Below are 18,947 nucleotides of genomic sequence, written 5' to 3' on the forward strand. Positions count from 1 at the left end.
GTCAATATTTTGTGTGGCCACCATTATTTTACAGCACTGCCTTAACCCTCTTAAGCATGGAGTTCACCAGAGTTTCACAGGTTGCCACTGGAGTCTTCTTTCACTCCTCCATGATGACCTCACTGAGTTGGTGGATGTGAGAGACCTTGCGCTCTTTTACCTTCCATTTGAGGATGCCCCACAAATGCTCAATAAGGTTTAGGTCTGGAGACATGCTTGGCCAGTCCATTACCTTTACCCTCATCTTCTTTAGCAAGGCAGTGGTTGTCTTGGAGGTGTGTTTTGGATTGTTATCATATTGGAATACTGCCCTGAGGCCCAGTCTCTGAAGGGAGGGGATCATGCTCGGCTTCAGTATGTCACAGTACATGCTGGCATTCATGGTTCCTTCAATGTACTGTAGTTTCCCAGTGCCGGCAGCACTCATGCAGCCCCAGACCATGACACTCCCACCACCATGCTTGACTGTAGGCAAGACACATGTGTCTTTGTACTCCTCACCTAGTTGCTGCCACACACACTTGACATCATCTGAACCAAATAAGTTTATCTTGGTCTCATCAGACCACAGGACATGGTTCCAGTAATCCGTGTCCTTAGTCTGCTTGTCTTCAGCAAACTGTTTGTGTGCTTTCTTGTGCATAATTTTTAGAAGAGGCTTCCTTCTGGGATGACAGCCATGCAGACCAATTTGATGCAGTGTGCGGCGTATGGTCTGATCACTGACAGGCTGACCCCCCCACCCCTTCAACCTCTGCAGCAATGCTGGCAGCACTCATACATTTATTTCCCATAGACAACTTTTGGACATAACCATGAGCACATGCACTCAACTTCTTTGGTCAACTATGGTGAGGCCTGTTCTGAGCGGAACCTGTCCTGTTAAACCACTGTATGGTCTTGGCCACCGTGCTGCAGCTTAGTTTCAGGGTCTTGGCAATCTTCTTATAGCCTAGGCCATCTTTATGTAGAGCAACAATTCTTTTTTTCAGATCCTCAGAGAGTTTTTTGCCATGAGGTGCCATGTTGAACTTCCATAGACCAGTATAAGAGAGTGGGAGTGATAACACCAAATTTAACACATCTGCTCTCCATTCACACCTGAGACCTAACGAGTCACATGACACTGGGGAGGGAAAATGGCTAATTGGGCCCAATTTGGACATTTTTGTGACGAACGCGGGTGTCAGATCCCTGCCCTCCTCACTAACTCATGACTAAGGACCGGCCTAACTCAAACCATGCTGTCACTTACGTAACAATGCCATTCTCAGCTGCACCCATTACAAAGATTTTCCAGCTTGCGGGAACACAATCTAGGTGCCAGCAGCCTGAGAGCGATTGTCACTGGGCTAATTACGCAATTAACCCTTTAACTGCCACCACCCCCAGTTTAAAAGACTGAGCCGGGGGAGACTGGTAATTTTAGCAATACCAAGTATGATTTTAGAATAAGCGTCTGCAACACACACTCCCACCACAGACAGGTCTGCTCCGAGGCCTTACTCTACAACAATGGCGCTCTTCAAGAGACAGGTTCGTTTATAGCTTGCATTAAGAGCTTTAGAGACAAGGTTAACACTTTTCAACATAAGGGTATAATATGAAAAGGTCAAAGTTGGTGCAAATAAAATATTTACAGAAAAGATGTTTCAAAGAGATAAAGACAATATACAGCCACCAAGAAATAAGGTAGAATTGGGGAGGAAGAATGCTTGCAATTAATGGCCGTGGTTGATCAGAGTTTGATCAATGAGCTGGGTAATCGGTTCTCAAACTTGGCAGATTTTCCTGCTTGGATGGTAAAAGGAGAACTGACCATTGTCTTGTCATCTCCTCTTTTCTGTCAGATCAAAGGGGTGTTGGCAGCGACCAGGGACCAATCGTCTGGTCATCTTGTTTAGGGTTTGGTTGCTGGGAGGTCTCTATATTCATTCAGTCCCAGGTACACTTTGTGTTACATATTCATATCTCTGCATCTCTACTGTTTACAGACTGCGAATATCCATATTATTGATCAGCGTGACATTTGCTTCAAAATAAATACACACATGCCAGGTCTCCAATGTCTAGTTTACATAGGAGGAATAAGGGGTACCAGTGGCATCCCATATGATCTGACATAGGGGTGTCTAGACTTGAAACGTTACAAATTATCTGAGAAAACTAAATATGTCCGTATTATGGCTGTGCTATTATTAATTTGGAAGTTATGAAACATGCTGAAATTTCAGAACTATCCTCAACTGTTTAAGCTTTATGTGCATTAAGGTATTTATGACCTGTTGGTTCTCTGAATTGAGAGGGTGACAGTTTTACGACAGGCCTAGACATCCTGTCAGGCAGACATTAACTGTTTTTACTGACCTAGCCTGGTTCTGCTTTATCTATGTTGAGATAACAGCTCCTTTGAAGTATAAGCCTATAAATTCCTGGAAATAAGGAAGGAGGGAGGGGGTTCAGATTTCTACTGCAATGTTTAACTGTTAGCCAAAGCTGTCATGGCCGCCGTAAGGTTTCCCGACAACATGGCCGCTAGCTACAGCTTTCGTGTGTCCAGTACGTGATATCATTACAATTTTCACTTAGGGGTGTACTCACTTTTGTTGCCAGCGGTTTAGACATTAATGGCTGTGTGTTGAGTTATTTTGAGGGGACAGCAAATTCACACTGTTATACAAGCTGTACACTTACTACTTTACATTGTAGGAAAGTGTAATTTCTTCAGTGTTGTCACATGGAAAGATATAATAAAATATTTACAAAAATGTGAGGGGTGTACTCACTTTTGTGAGATACTGTATGTACTGTATATATTTATTTATGTTGCATACTTCACTTGATGTAGTTTTTATATTAATGTATGCATTTGCGCTTTAATTGTTGGATAGCACAACACATACAGAATGTATATACCAAACATAATTAGTTATATGCAGGTTTTTTCCTCCATTACTTTGCCTTTATACTGGCTTTTCAAAATAGCAAACAAGATAATTTAGAGATAGTATTAAAGGGGTTGTAAAGGTTCGTGTTTTTTCACCTTAATGCATCCTATGCATTAAGGTGGAAAAATACCTGGCAGTCACTGGCCCCCCAGCCCCCCCGTTTTACTTACCTGAACCCCCTCATTCAGTCGGCGGGGACGCGTTGTCTCTCTCTCTCCACAGGCTCCTGTCTCTTGATTGGATAGATTGATAGCAGCGCAGCCATTGGCTCCCGCTGCTGTCAATCAAATCCAATGACGCGGGTGCCAGGGGGCGGGGCCGAGTCCTGCATTCGGCCTCTATGGACGCCGAATGCTGGACTCGGGAGCATGCGCGCAAGGTAATCCCCTGGGAGAGCGCTTCTCCCAGGAGGTTATCTGATGCGGGGAGGATCCGCGAGAGCCGCTGGGGGACCCCAGAAGAGCAGGTTTGGGGCCACTCTGTGCAAAACGAGCTGCACAGTGGAGGTAAGTATGATATGTTTGTTATTTTAAAAAAAAGAAAATTACCCTTACAATCACTTTAAGGTTTAATGCACAATACCACTTTTAGTAGTGGAATGGTACATCTCCATAGATATCTGTACATCAGACCAAGAGGGACAATTGAGGAGGAAAGAGGTACAGAGAGATTGGGTTCCAAAAATAGGGACAACATACCTTCCGACTGTGCCTCATTTAGGGGGACTGTTCCTGCTTTGAAACCAAATCCCTCTCTCTCTATTTCCTCCTCAGTTGTCCTATTTTGTAGTCTGATGTACAGATATCTATGAAAAGTGACGATCCTATCGGTATTCCAGCGAGCATGTACATTTCAGTGCACTCTGTCTATCCTGCATTAAACTCTCTGATATCAGTGAGAGCAGTGTTTTCCACCCTGGCCAGTTCACCTCTAACTTATGGAAATGAGGAGATGGTGAGGTGTTTTGTAGTAATAACACATTTCCTGTTCCTTCATAGATACAGTACAGAAAGCAAGCATTGTCAACGTAGGACAGCAAGTGTATTATTCAAAGGGGGAAAAAGCACAAAAAGAGAGTTTTTGTTCTTGGGTTTAGATACGTTTAATGAAGATCATGTATATAACAGTCTGGTGAGCCTACTGAGAATATGGGTTTTTGTCAACTGGCACCAAAAAGAAAACACTGAACTTTTAATGTTTTTCTGGCTCTCTAGGTTTGACTTTGGGAATGGAGCAGGACACCTGGATGATGATATCAGAACAGGGGGAAAGACTTTATAAAATGATGTGCAAACATGGAAATCTAATCAAAGACCGAAAGAAGAAGCTGACCACTTTCCCAAAATGTTTCCTTGGAAGGTACAGTGGTCAGGTTTTATAGCTTTGTTAATGGATGTATAAAGAAAAGGGTTTATAACTTAAAAAATCAGCAAGTAAGTTTTTAATGTAATATATCTGAAACTTATAGTTTAAAGGTATTTTTTCATAGTTAAACAGAGAGATTTTTTACATGACAAAGGTTTTTGTATTTTTGTCCATTCAGTTCTGAGATTTACACAGCTCTTTCAAACAGCATGGTCCTGCCCGGTGGGGGGAAGATCTGACTATTACCATTGTAGTTTCACCTTCACTTAAAGGTCTTCTCTCCTTCCCCACCTTGTCATTGGACGGTACAATGAGAAGCAGCACATTAATGAGCACATATCTCTGTCATTCTGATCTTTACGCCTATCAGCATCCACCTTGCTTTGCAACACACCTAATTGACTTCTTGCGCTGCATCTTCCCTTCCCCTCTCTGAACTGTGCTGACTGCAAGAGGCTGATGCCAGGTCAGGGTCAGGTACTTAAACTTCTTGCATTTAAAAAAAATTGTATTAACAATGTATAAGGGCCCATTTACATTTGTGCAGTGCATTATTGACCATGGGTTAACATGTGTTATGTCACACAATAATGTGCATCGCGTTAAGGCAACCTATTGAAACGAATGGGCTTTCAAAACACCAAAATGTTCTAAAGATCACACATGTCACTGAATGTTTGCTTTAATGCACTATAGTGTGTTGCCATTTGTTGCAGTGTGTTGCATTGTATGTGTGTTGCCTTTCTGTACTGAGGTACTATTCAGAATGAATGGCACCACAATGTGTCATCACACAACACATAGATGTAAATGGGTCCTTAGCAATTGCAGAGCTGTTTTTATTTGTGTCGTTTATCTAGTGGTACTAGGTTTCAGGGTCTGGTTGGTAGAATAGCTTGATGTTGGAATAATTGCTCCTGTTAGTGACCTGTTTCTGGTATTTTACAGTGAATTTGTGGAATGGTTACTTGAAATTGGAGAAATTAATAGACCTGAAGAGGGTGTGAATCTTGGTCAAGCTTTACTGGAAAATGGAATTATCCATCATGGTAAAGTATCATCAATAATCTTGGCTTTTTCTATCTTATATCTAACATGTTAAAATGATTCTAAAAGTTGTAATTAAAAAAAATAAAATAAAAAACAAACATGTTATACTTACCTGCTCTGTGCAATTGTTTTGCACAGAGCAGCCCTGACCCCCTTTTTTTTGGGCCCTCCACCGGTGGTCCTCGCTCCTCCCCCCTGCCAAGTGCCCCCAATAGCAAGTCTCTTCCTATGAGGGCACTTGAGCAGGCACACTCCTGTGAATGGCCATTGATAATTCACACACAGAGCATGGTTCGGCCCTACTCTCTCCTAATTGGCTCACTTGCTGTGATTGACAACAGGCTCCTGCTATTGTGTGAGCTAATGAGGAGCGAGAGACCCTACTCTCATGCACATTTCTGGATTGAGATGGAGCTCAGGTAAATATAAGGGGGTGGGATTTGCACCCAGAACAGTTTAAGTCTGAGTCTGTAGCAAATCAGTACGAAGAGTAGCCTGCAAGGTTTAGCTTTCCATAGCAGTTTTCGTAGTTTAAATAACTATAGATCTGGAAAGAAATGTCTTCTGATTTAGGGTGCATTCAAAATTGCAAATGCACTCTATCTGAGATCAGCTTCTGGAACACCAGCAGGAGTTCTTATGTGTGAGTAGCCAGCATCATTGAAAGCAATGGGAGGCTACCGGCTCTTGCAGCGTATTGTGCCCACTTGTAAGTAGTCACTCAGGCAGTGATCACATGTGATTGATAGGCCTTGAACACAGACTGCCTGTGTTCAGTCCCGATCATGTGAGGGCTGTATGAGTGATTACAGGTGAAAGGGCATGATTAGCTGTGAGAACCGGCAGCCTCTCATTGCTTTCAATGGGGCTGCCTACTCGCGGGGGTTCTTGCAAGTGTAAATGCATCCTTACTACTATGTGTCATAATGCTTTGTAATTCCCCATTACTCCTTTTACAGCTTTCATAAATCATCCTAATTTTGTTCATTTGAAGAGCAGTGATGATGTGCAAAATGTGCCAACCAATCACAACCAATCCGATTTAATCTTTTGTCAGATCTCTTAAGAGACGATTTTGATAATCTCTTTTTGTTCCCTCTCTGGTATAAACTGCTGAGTTCAGCATTATCGAGGATCAGCATCAGCAAGAAGAAATATCCCATGCGTCCTCCTATAAATGTGTTCTTTTATCATTCTGCCAGAAATCATCAGACTGTTGGATGATTTTTGGGTGATATAAACGTGCCGTGCATATCTATGCACATATCTAAAATGAAATAAAGACAGTTTGATGGTGCCTACCTTTATCCTTATTTTAGTCTTGATTTAATTGTCGTTAAAGTGGAACTTCAGTAATTGTTTCATCTTTCCATCAATTAAATCTTCTGCCTTTGTTGTTTTAACTTTGGATAGTAAAATATTTTTTCTGTTAGTAAATACCTTATACAGCCCACTTCCTGTTTCTTGTCTGGTAAAAAGCCTAGGCTTATGACATCATGCACAGCTCTCTCCCTCACTCTCCTGAGAGTTTGCCAGGAAGGAAGGGGGGGGGGGGGTGAGTCAATGAGTGGGCCACTGAGAGCTACAGAGCTGGAGGTGTGCCTCTGTGTGTCTGTGTAAATCCAGGAAGTGAACAGGCAACAGCGTCAGCTGCCCACAGTTAAAATGGATGCAGCCAGACTCTGTGGAGGGAGATTTCTGCAGCATATTTTGCAAGTACAGAACCATCACAGTATATATAAAATAATATGCAAGTAAGTGGTTGGAAGGAAGCTTCAGAATGGCGAAGATTTTTTTTTTTACAAATTATGTGAGCAGACTGCAGTTCCTCTTTAAGGTGTAGCCAAATCTTCTTTATATCAGAAATACAGTATATGGTATATACAAGTATTTTCTAATATTTTCTTGTTTAGCATCAAAACCTAGGTGCAGCCAAATACAACACAAAACATCAGCACAAGGGGAATAACTTACAGTCAGTAGGATGTGTCCCCTTCCTCCATCCTGACCCCCCCCCCCCCCACTGCCATAATCTTCCAGTGCAGTGAGGGTTAATTCAACTAATGGCCTGACCCTAAGAGCCCGACCCATCTCTTCCATTCAAAGAAGCTATACTATGAATATACTACGAATCTATGAATGAGACTGGAGAAGGCATCAATCATCTACCCATCCTCCTTTTGTAAATAACTTTCCATTAATAGACGCTGTAGTAAATGTAATGGCACATCTGGGAGGAAAGGGCAGGCATAGTCAGGTTTTCTTGATGAGAGCCTGTGACAGCCCATTCGTTGTATTAACCCCCACCATCTCTTGGTGCGACAAGGGTTAATACAAAGAATGGGCTGTCACCGGATAGGGCAGGACGGAGGAAGATTTTCACTAACAGAAGAGGAATCAGCACAAGAGACACGTTCTACTGACTGTAAGTTATGTCCCTTGTGCTGATTTCTCTGTTTGAGATTTTGGCTGCACTTAGGCATTAAGGTCATGGTATTTTGTGCGTTATATAACTGTGCATTAAATTTATATGTACTAATTTTATATAAAAGTTTCAAATAAGTAAATACTGCTAAATATTGTTATTCAGTTGTTTAGCACAGCTTTATCCTGCCTGAGTGATGTTTTCAGGAACATTGTATACATCTATCATGTAATGAAATTGTTTGGGTCTGTATCTTGATGCTCTCTACTGAAGTGGAGCTAATAGCACTTTTGTTTCAGCTCAGAAATTGTAATTAATGCTGTTGTTTCCTGTAATGGTTCTTCAGCGCTCCGGTTTATTCTTCATCCTAGAATGTCAATGAACAATCTCAAATGACAGAACAAAAATTAAGATGTTATTAATGTATCCTTAAATCATTGGGTTTTAGTTATCGAAAAATAATTGGTCATAAATACCAGTTAGGCTCAGACATAAAGACTGATGGAACTTTGTGTTTCTTATAATAAGCATACAAATTCAACTTACAATCTCCTGGAAAATTAAAGCAAGTATGTCATTGTGATGGGTATGATTTTTTTTTCTCTTCAGCTTTTATACAGAGGCAGAAAAGTGGAGCAATTACCCATAGAAAAACAATTAGTTTTGAGAAACTCAGACAGTGCCCAAAATTGAAAGTTATCTGTTTGAAAATCTATCTTCCAAGTTAGCTCAAACCTTTGTATTTTAATGTATACAGGCAGTCCCCGGGTTCTGTAGGTTTGTTCTTAAAGAGGAGTTCCGACCCCCCACCTCCAAAAATTAAAAATCAGCAGCTACAAATAGCAGAGCCCATCAACAAGGAGCCCATAGAGGGTGTCTAAGATATAGAGGCCTGTGACTCCTCTGTACACTGTCCACGTAGCCCCAACACTGTCAACAATGGAATCTCCTGTTTTTCCTTCCTGACAAGTTCACTTTAATTGCTTGTCCAGTAAATTAGAGAACGACATGTGAGTTCTTTCTACAAAATATGAAAAGCATTTTACATATCTACATTGTCACTTCCAATCCATCACAAGCTGCCAGCCTGTAAATGCTGATGTGTAATTGTTTTATAGATTCATTACTATAGATTTCCAGAACAGAATGATTAACTGAACTCATAAAGTAGCAGTAATTCCATGAGAGCCAGTGCATAGGCAAAACAGTCGTTTCATTAACGACTGTCTGCAGCTGTCTTGTACTGAAAATAGAATTTGTGAAACGCATCAACATAAACCATCTGTTTCTAGCCAAGTACATTTTTGGTAGCATGATACAGTGGTTATATTATTCTGGATTCCCTCTGAGTCAGTTCAGTAAGTTATTAGTCTCAATGCAGAAGACTTTGTTGCTGTAGATCCGTAAAGATCCATAAAGACATGAATGAGCGAGTTTGGGGTGGAGGAACGTGATTGTCCTGACCTCAACCTGATAGAACACCTGTGGGATGAATTAGAGCAGAGACTGTGAGCCAGGTCTTCTCGTCCAACATCAGTGCCTGACCTCACAAATGCGCTTCTGGAAGAATGGTCAAACATTCCCATAGACATACTCCTAAACCTTGTGGACAGGCTTCCCAGAAGAGGTGAGCTATTATAGCTGCAAAGGATGGGCCAACTCAATATTGAACCCTACGGACTAAGACTGGGATGCCATTGAAGCTCATTCTTTTGGTAATATAGTGACAGGTGGTGTTTTTTTTGCGTGGGGGGATGGCAAACAATGCAACCACAGCCACACCCCCCCGGTTGGTTGGGTTCCCCACAACCCCCCTCCATCAGTTGGTCGGTCAGCCCCCGCACTTACCCCATCAAGCAGCGCTGCCCTCCGGACGACAGGCGACTTCTCGTGCGTCTCCTCACGGCAACCGTGCGTTTCCTCCCTCCTCCTAGGTGGCCAATAGGATCCCAGGATCCGCTTTCTGATTGGCCGGCAGGAGAATCAGTGTGACAATAGCGCATATTCACTTGCTATTGTCACATGACTTTTTTGAAGCCTATTAGAGCCTCTGGCTCTAACACGTGCTTAAAAAAAAAAAAAAAAACATGCGTTCGGTGCCCCGCATATAGATTAGGGGGCCGGATGCATGGATGGGGGGGCGCCCTTGCACCCCTAATGGATGGGCTGCCACTGCAGAGACTATAGGGGACAGATCTGGTTTGAATGGGCTGCAGACCAACTGCTCAAGTGTCCTTAGCCACCCAAAAAACAGTAATGCCACGTACACACGATCAGACTTCTCGACGGAAAAAGATATGACGGCTTTTCCGATGGGATTCCGCTCAAGTTTGCCTTGCATACACACGGTTACGCAAAAGTTTGCTAAACTTACGACCGTCAAGAATGCGGTGACGTAAAACACTATGACGAGCCGAGAAAATGAAGTTCAGTGCTTCCGAGCATGCGTCAAATTGTTTCCGAGCATTTGTAGGAATTTTGTGCGCCAGAATTGCCACAGACGATCGCATTTTCGGATAGGAACTTTTTCCGACCGAAAAATTAAGAACATGGCCTCAATGTTTTGCTGGCTGGAATTCGGCCAGCAAAAGTCCGATGGAGCATACACACGGTCGCATTTTCCGACGAAAAACTCTCATCGGTCTTTTGCAGGCTGAAATTCCGATCGTGTGTATGCGGCATAAAGGTCTAATCACACTTATGCATGCCTATTTTAGCAGTGGAACTCTGTTTATTCTACCAGTGATATTGATACTACTGAATTGAACTACGGTCATCGGGATCAACTGAATGGGCTTGCTCTCTGCAATGTTGACAAACTGCAGCTCATCACACAAAGTTTTTAGCTTTCATACGCTATGTCTTTAATCATGCAGATCATGCATAAAGAGAAACACCATATTTTGTCTGTTACCTGAGATACAGCCTATTTGCTGCAATTTATATGTTGCCATTCACCCTGTGTAGCTGAATGCTCCCCTCAATAAATCTCTGTGATCCATGCTTATTTTCCTATTCTTCATTCAGTTACAGATAAACACCAGTTTAAATCAGAACAGATGTTATATCGGTTTCGTTATGACGATGGGACCTACTACCCAAGAAATGAAATGCAGGATTTAATATCAAAGGTAATTATCATCAACAAACATCAAACACAGCTCACTGTTGCCTGTTTAATTGCTGCTTCTGATGGTGTAGAAAAATACTGCTAAGTCATTTAATACATTTTCATTGTATACAGCATACATCAAGTCTACCCATCTACCGAAATCTGCTGTGTATTTATTTATTTTTATTTCAGGTACTTATATAGCGCTGCCGATTTACGCAACGCTTTACATATATTGTACATTCACATCAGTCCCTACCCTCAAGGAGCTTACACTCTAAGGTCCCTAACACACATTCATACATACACATACTAGGGCCAATTTATATAGGATCCAATGAATCTACCAGCATGTCTTTAGAGTGTGGGAGGAAACAGGTAGTATAGAGAACCTTTTGTTTTAATGCACCTAACCTATGTTCCGGTGTAAAGATGGGCAAATAGATCCTCCAAGCTTATGATTCAACCCTGATTGGGCTAATCCAAAGCTGTTGAGTATTGGCAAATATAAACTGCTGCGTCAGTGGATCTATAGTAACCTCTCTGGCAGTTTTTTCCTTTTTTTGCATTGAATTGAATTTAGCATGAATTATGTGTTTCCTTAGTCCAGTACAGTGAGTACACAAGCCATTATTTCAGTGGCTAGAGGGCTATGGACATATGGGTTCTTGTTCTAGTTTATATTAGTCCCCATGCCCCAGGGCACTGGCTTTACCTTTTGAATTACCAGCCTGCTGCTTACCTTCATCACGCTCTTCTGCAGTTTCAGTGCACATGTCGGAGGGGAAAGAAACTTACCTTTTCCCCTTAAAGGTCTACCTTTCAGTAGGTAAAATCCCATTATTGATTAAAGTGATTGTAAATGATTACCTTGTAAAACAACCCATTCAGTTTAAAATAGAAATGAAAGGCAAGACATTTGTGCATAGATATAAAAATAATGAATTATAATTACCATTTTTCCCTTTTTTTATAAGTGATCACATTCCCTCTATTCTCAGCTGCATAGGAGATGGGGGGAGGAGAAGCAACAGTACACTAAGCTTCCCTGTGAATGGCTGTACAGGGGAGGTGTGTCAGGACAAGTCTAATCATTGTAGGAGAGCTGGCTGAGTTCCCAGAACAGCTAGAGAACTGACCACTGTGTGTTCTCCTGCTTAGTGTGGTCAGTTTTTAATAGGAAAGCAGAGGAATGCCAGGAATTTCTCACAAAGAAGGCAATACGAAGAGAACAGGACACATTCTCATACAAGCACATTGTACAGCAGGAATATGAAATGTTGGGGTAACAAACACTTTAAAGATTAGGGAGCAAAAGCTGCCACAACTTTACAGCGTGATTCTCAGCAGCAGCTGAATCTCAGTTGGGATTCTTTGTAACATTTTAAAATTTGTCCAGTTCTTACACATCTTTATGCAAGGTCCTACTTATAAAAGAGTAAAACTAAACCAATAGAGGTAAAAGAAATAAAAAAATGCTTACCTTGGATTTAAGCTTCCCACCTCTTACTAAAGGCGCTGGTGACGTCACTGTGCCTTACCGCTGCCACCTAGCAGAACTAAGTGCAGGGGAGCATTCTCATGGGTGTTTGAGTACTCATTTCTCCCAGGAGACAGCAGTGATATCACCAGTGCTTTCCAGGCAGTGACTGGATACCAGTGTCAAAGGTAAGTCATTTTATTTTTTTAGCCTTTTATGATCATTTTATTATTTGGGGGAGGGAGTCTCCCAGATAAGCAGAACTTGCATTTTAATGAAAGGTCTGCTTTAAAGGAACATCAAAAATTCTGCTGCAGTCCGTCCCCAGAGGCCCAATTAAACATTTATGAAAAATGATGATATACTATATGTATACAGAAAAATATATATATTCATGATTGGCATTATAAGGAATGGGCAGGAAAATCTGTTACCCATGACAACCATCCAAGGGAATGTATTAATATTTTCTGTTGCAGGTTAGAAAATGAAATATGATCAATCACTACAGGTAGCAATAATTAAATCAAGAAAATTGCTGATTTGCTTGTTTTTTATTGCACCTGGATGTTTATGCACACATAACTATAACAATAATAATCTGTTCTGCAGAGATTCTAACTTTTCAAATAAGGAAAATCTGAATCGTAAAATGTAAATGGTTTCAGGCTGAAAAATTTGCATATATATTTATACAGTAAAATAAAAACATTTGCTGTTTGTGGATTTGCCTGTTTTACAAATCAGTTTGCTCGTCCCTTTCTACTGGTAACATACTTTCCTTCACTCCAGATGTAAAAGTCAGACAGCGCTGGGCATTTATAGACATGGCAAAGCAACTGACAGTTTTTCTGTTTAGTAAAAACACACATTAATTCCAGCTCCAGGCACCACTATTTTTATGTTCTTTTCAATCTTTAATACTCACAATCACACTGCCAATATGTTATTACATCAGGAGCGATCTAAGCTCTGCTAAGTGCAGTTAATATGTACAGTAGGTGTCGTATTTCCAGCTTCCTGCAACATCAAAACTGGGGTCTATGAACTGCAGTTATGGTGTTGTGCGTCTGCCTCCTTACTCTTCCGTGCTTTAAAAATCACAGCACAAACATCATCACTGTCCACTGTACACAGGAACATGAACATTGTCACTTTAGGACAGGAAATGTGTTACTGGCAGCATTACCAGGAAGAAATCCTTAAATAAAGAAAACGAATGCAGCCACCGCATCTATGGTCTGCAAAGCTGCGATATATCAAATTTTAGTTTTTTTGTTTAGAAACACTTTAACCTTCTTAGCGGTATTCCCGAGTGTGGCTCGGGGTGAATTTTCCATATCAAAAGCGGTAACCCCGAGCCACACTCGAGGCTACATCCCAGTATCCAGGGAAAGTTACTTACCTTGTCCCCAGGATCCTGCGATGTCCCCCTGCTGTGTGCGGCGCCTGTGTCTTCCGCCCAATGTACTGTATGCCGGGCTCCATTCCCTGCGAGCGTCGCAACGCACAGGGACGAAGCCCGGCGGGAAATTCAAGAAGTGCAAAAAACAAAACACATACAGTACACTGTAATCTTACAGGTTCCATTACTGTATCAAATTATTTCACCTCCTTTTTTGTCCCTAGTGCTTTGTGCAGTGCCCTGCATGCAGTTTTATAGCATAAATACTGTTCTTTCTGCCTGGAAACTGGAGAATGTCCATAGCAAGCAAAAAGTGTCCCTTTACGTCAAAAGCAGTTTTAGACCAGCTAGAAAACAGCGATAGTAAATAAGAACACTTGCAGAATTGAGCGATAGTAATTCGTGGGGAAATCCGTCATCAGACACTGAAAGTGATGACAGCGACAATTATGTAACTGAGCAAATTTCAGTGTTTTTGAGTTGATTACATTATTGAAAATGTTTTATTATTATTATTATTATATTATTATTTTTGAAAATGATTTATAGTTATTTATTATATTATAATTTATGATTTTGTGTTTCAAACTTTATCATACCCGGGATGTCTACTAGACTCTTGTTTGGACAGATTTAAGTGAGTTATTCCTAAGAATTACAGGCCTACAATATAAAACACCAAATTTCCATGCGAAACAATGTACCGCTTTCAGCATCAAAAATCTGACATAATCATACCGCCAGGGAGGTTAAGGTGGTTTCTAGGGTGCAATGGGCGCATTAAATAGTTATCATGGGTTACAAAAGCTGCTGCCCAATTATTCTGGACCTTCTCTGGCACCAAAAATGCGGCCTCTTTGTTCATTTTCCTTTTTGCCCAGACAAAGTAAACAAGCATACAGTGGAAAAGTAAAACAACAAATTTAAAGCAAAATAAGGAAAAAACAAAACAAAAAACAAAAACAGGCCACAAATACAAAGAGCTGGAATGAAATAAAATAAACTACTTTACTTTAATAAACTACCCCCCCGCCCCAAAAAAAAAAAAAAACACATACACATACTCTGACTTTTTTCTATTTTTTAAATAAGCACATTTTATCTAGGCAGCTTAATAAGTGAAACTTCAAGTTTCAGCTTTGGTGAAGTTGCAGATATTGCTTCAACATTTACAAGCTTTATCCCAAAGAAAACAAGGATGTTTGGGCTGCAGAAAAATGTCCATATATTTTGGAAGAAAATATGAAAGGCACAGATATTGCATGAGTTTGTGTATTTGTGAATTCTGTAAGTGTTCACCAAGTGACCTATGAGAGTGCTGATCAGTAGAGAAATAATTAAAATGTTTTCATAGAGGTGAAAATTTATATCCAAAATCATTTCCCATGATACTGTTCCAATCAACCAAGCTATGTTACATTTCTACTAAAACAAAGTTATAAAGTTGGATTATATACTACTGCCTTGCATTTTAATAAGTATTAACTTAAGAGCCCAGAATAGTATGAGTACAAAGTAAGAATTTATTATAACATTTAAAAATAGAATGAATTCTGTTAGCAAGTAATCTGTTTAAATACTGGCGACATTTCCATGGAAAAGGAAAAAAAATGAAACACATTTCCTAATCCAGGATGTGTCCCTGAATGTCGGGGGGGCACTTGGAAACTTTTGATATAGGGGTGTAAACTGGCAAAAAAGGATCAGCTATGCAAACAAAAAGATCAAAATCAAAGCTATTTATTCAGTCTTAAAAGGAAAATATAATGATTTAGTTATAGTTCTTTCCTTCCTTATTATTGTCCTTATCATGGCTTTTCAGACAGCTGAATATGAATTCTTGCATATTATTTTGTAGTTTCATATGCAGCCAGCAGATGGGGCTCCAGGCTCCTTTTCATGTGTAAAGTATTGTATCACTCTTGGCTGTGTTTAAAGAAGCCCTTTTACAGAATTTAATAAGAATAATTTGCTAAAGAAGTAGAGACTAATCACTAAGCAAAGTAAGTAAGATAAGGTAAACCTGTGTTCACTTCAATCAATAAACCATGTGCAAGAAAACGATTTGTTTTCTTTGCTTTTCCTTTGCATTACTGGGTATTCAAAGGTTCACCTTATTTACTAATATATGTAAAATTCCACTTTTCGGAGTTACATTAAGGCTGGCCATCGATGGATTGGAATTCGATTGACTTCTGTACAACCACGCTGTTGGATTTTCGCCCCTCGATCAGGGCAGCCAGCTATAGCCAGCAGCCCTGATTGATCTATTCTGAAGACTGTCAGAATACAATAGCTTAGCAGGGAGCATTCCCCCATCCACATTGAGCGTATGGATGGAGGAATCAAGTCATTTTTCTTTTTCAACCCACTGGTTGAACAAAAAAAACGGACTTACTGTATCTCACAAAAGTAAGTACACCCCTCACATTTAAGTAAATATTTTATTATATCTTTTCATGTGACAACACTGAAGAAATGACACTTTGCTACAATGTAAAGTAGTGAGTGTACAGCTTGTATAACAGTGTAAATTTGCTGTCCCCTCAAAATAACTCAACACAGCCATTAATGTCTAAACCGCTGGCAACAAAAGTGAGTACAAAATGTCCAAATTTTGCCACAATATTTTGTGTGGCCAGCATTATTTTCCAGCACTACCTTAACCCTCTTGGGCATGGAGTTCACCAGAGCTTCACAGGTTGCCACTGGTGTCCTCTTCCACTCCTCCATGGCGACATCAAGGAGCTGGTGGATGTTAGAGAACTTGCGCTCCTCCATCTTTCATTTGAGGATGCCCCACAGATGCTCAATAGGGTTTAGGTCTGGAGACATGCTTGGCCAGTCCATCACCTTTACCCTCAGCTTCCTTAGCAAGCCAGTGGTCTTCTTGGAGGTGTGTTTGGGGTCTTTATCATGTTGGATTACTACCCTGCAGCTCAGTCTATGAAGGGAGGGGATCATGCTCTGCTTCAGTATGTCACAGTACATGTTGGCATTTATGGTTCCCTCAATGAACTGTAGTTCCCCAGTGCCGGCAGCACTCATGCAGCCCCAGACCATGACACTTCCACCACCATGCTTGACTGTAGGCAAGACACACTTGTCTTTGTACTCCTCACCTGGTTGTCGCCACACACGCTTGACACCATCTGAACCAAATAAGTTTATCTAGCAATCATGTCCTTAGTCTGAAAACTGTTGTCCTTAGTCTTCAGCAAACTGTTTGGGGGCTTTCTTGTGCATCATCTTTAGAAGAGGCTTCCTTCTGGGATGGCAGCCATGCAGACCAATTTGATGCAGTGTGCGGCGTATGGTCTGAGCACTGACAGGCTGACCCCCCACCCCTTCAAACTCTGCAGCAATGCTGGCAGCACTCATACATCTATCCCAACGACAACCTCTGGATATGACGCTGAGCACGTGCACTCAACTTCTTTGGTCGACATGATAAATCCAACATGATAAAGACCCCAAACACACCTCCAAGAAGACCACTGGCTTGCTAAGGAAGCTGAGGGTAAAGGTGATGGACTGGCCAAGCATGTCTCCAGACCTAAACCCTATTGAGCATCTGTGGGGCATCCTCAAATGAAAGATGGAGGAGCGCAAGTTCTCTAACATCCACCAGCTCCTTGATGTCGCCATGGAGGAGTGGAAGAGGACACCAGTGGCAACCTGTGAAGCTCTGGTGAACTCCATGCCCAAGAGGGTTAAGGTAGTGCTGGAAAATAATACTGGCCACACAAAATATTGTGGCAAAATTTGGACATTTTGTACTCACTTTTGTTGCCAGCGGTTTAGACATTAATGGCTGTGTTGAGTTATTTTGAGGGGACAGCAAATTTACACTGTTATACAAGCTGTACACTCACTACTTTACATTGTAGCAAAGTGTCATTTCTTCAGTGTTGTCACATGAAAAGATATAATAAAATATTTACTTAAATGTGAGGGGTGTACTTACTTTTGTGAGATACAGTAAGTCCGTTTTTTTGTTCAACCAGTGGGTTGAAAAAGAAAAATGACTTGATTCCTCCATCCATACGCTCAATGTGGATGGGGGAATGCTCCCTGCTAAGCTATTGTATTCTGACAGTCTTCAGAATAGATCAATCAGGGCTGCTGGCTATAGCTGGCTGCCCTGATCGAGGGGCGAAAATCCAACAGCGTGGTTGTGCAGAAGTTGTGCAGAACATGGTGAGGCCTGTTCTGAGTGGAACCTGTCCTGTTAAACCACTGTATAATCTTGGCCACCTTGCTGCAGCTCAGTTTCAGGGTCATGGCAATCTTCTTATAGCCTAGGCCATCTTTATGTACAGCAACAATTCTTTTTTTTTCAGATCCTTCAGAGAGTTCTTTGCCATGAGGTGCCATGTTGAACTTCCAGTGACCAGTATGAGAGAGTGAGAGTGATAACACCAAATTTAACACACCTGCTCCCCATTCACACCTGAGACCTTGTAACACTAATGAGTCACATGACATCGGGGAGGGAAAATGACTAATTGGGCCCAATTTGGACATTTTCAATTAGGGGTGGACTCACTTTTGTTGCCAGAGGTTTAGAGATTAATGACTGTGTGTTGAGTTATTTTGAGGGGACAGCAAATTTACACTGCTATACAAGCTGTACACTCACTACTTTACATTGTAGCAAAGAGTAATTTTTTCAGTGTCGTCACATGAAAAGGTATAATAAAATAATAACAAAAATGTGAGGGGTGTACTCACTTTTGTGAGATACTGTATGTATCAGCTGCCTTAGTAAACAGACTCTACTCCTTTAGCAAAATAACCGCATTGAGTCATCACAGTAGTTATGTATCCACTATCATACAGCTCTGTCTAAGGTTTCAGGAAGAAACACAGAGCCTTTAAGGCAGTACCCTCTACCTTTGCCTATTATGCTGTATAAACTGTTATTGTTTATCTTTTCTAGGGTGTTAGACTATACTGCCGTCTTCACAGCTTGTTTACTCCAGTAATTAGGTATGTATTTTAAAACTGATCAGTAACTCACCGGAGACATGAAGAACAGTTTGTTCCTTTTGTTCAAAGTTTTTACTTTTTAGATGTTTTTTTCTGTGTAGAGTTTTGTAAGTGGTGGTAGATAATTACATTTTTGTTCCCGTATGTGGAATTTTGGTTCCCATGGCAAA

At 41.0% G+C, this 18,947-nt stretch overlaps 1 protein-coding gene across 1 annotated transcript in view; it reads left to right on the plus strand.

Annotated features, from left to right (window-relative positions):
• Positions 1-18,947, plus strand: part of PREX2 (phosphatidylinositol-3,4,5-trisphosphate dependent Rac exchange factor 2) — a 422,278-nt gene that overhangs the window by 174,546 nt on the left and 228,785 nt on the right. Inside the window, exons 10-13 of the mRNA XM_073631775.1 lie at positions 4,163-4,307; positions 5,262-5,362; positions 10,816-10,919; positions 18,728-18,777. Coding sequence (XP_073487876.1) covers positions 4,163-4,307; positions 5,262-5,362; positions 10,816-10,919; positions 18,728-18,777 — 400 coding nt within the window. The remainder of the gene's footprint in view (positions 1-4,162; positions 4,308-5,261; positions 5,363-10,815; positions 10,920-18,727; positions 18,778-18,947) is intronic.

Source organism: Aquarana catesbeiana, linkage group LG05 (assembly GCF_042186555.1).
Source record: "Aquarana catesbeiana isolate 2022-GZ linkage group LG05, ASM4218655v1, whole genome shotgun sequence".
NCBI lineage: Eukaryota > Metazoa > Chordata > Amphibia > Anura > Ranidae > Aquarana > Aquarana catesbeiana.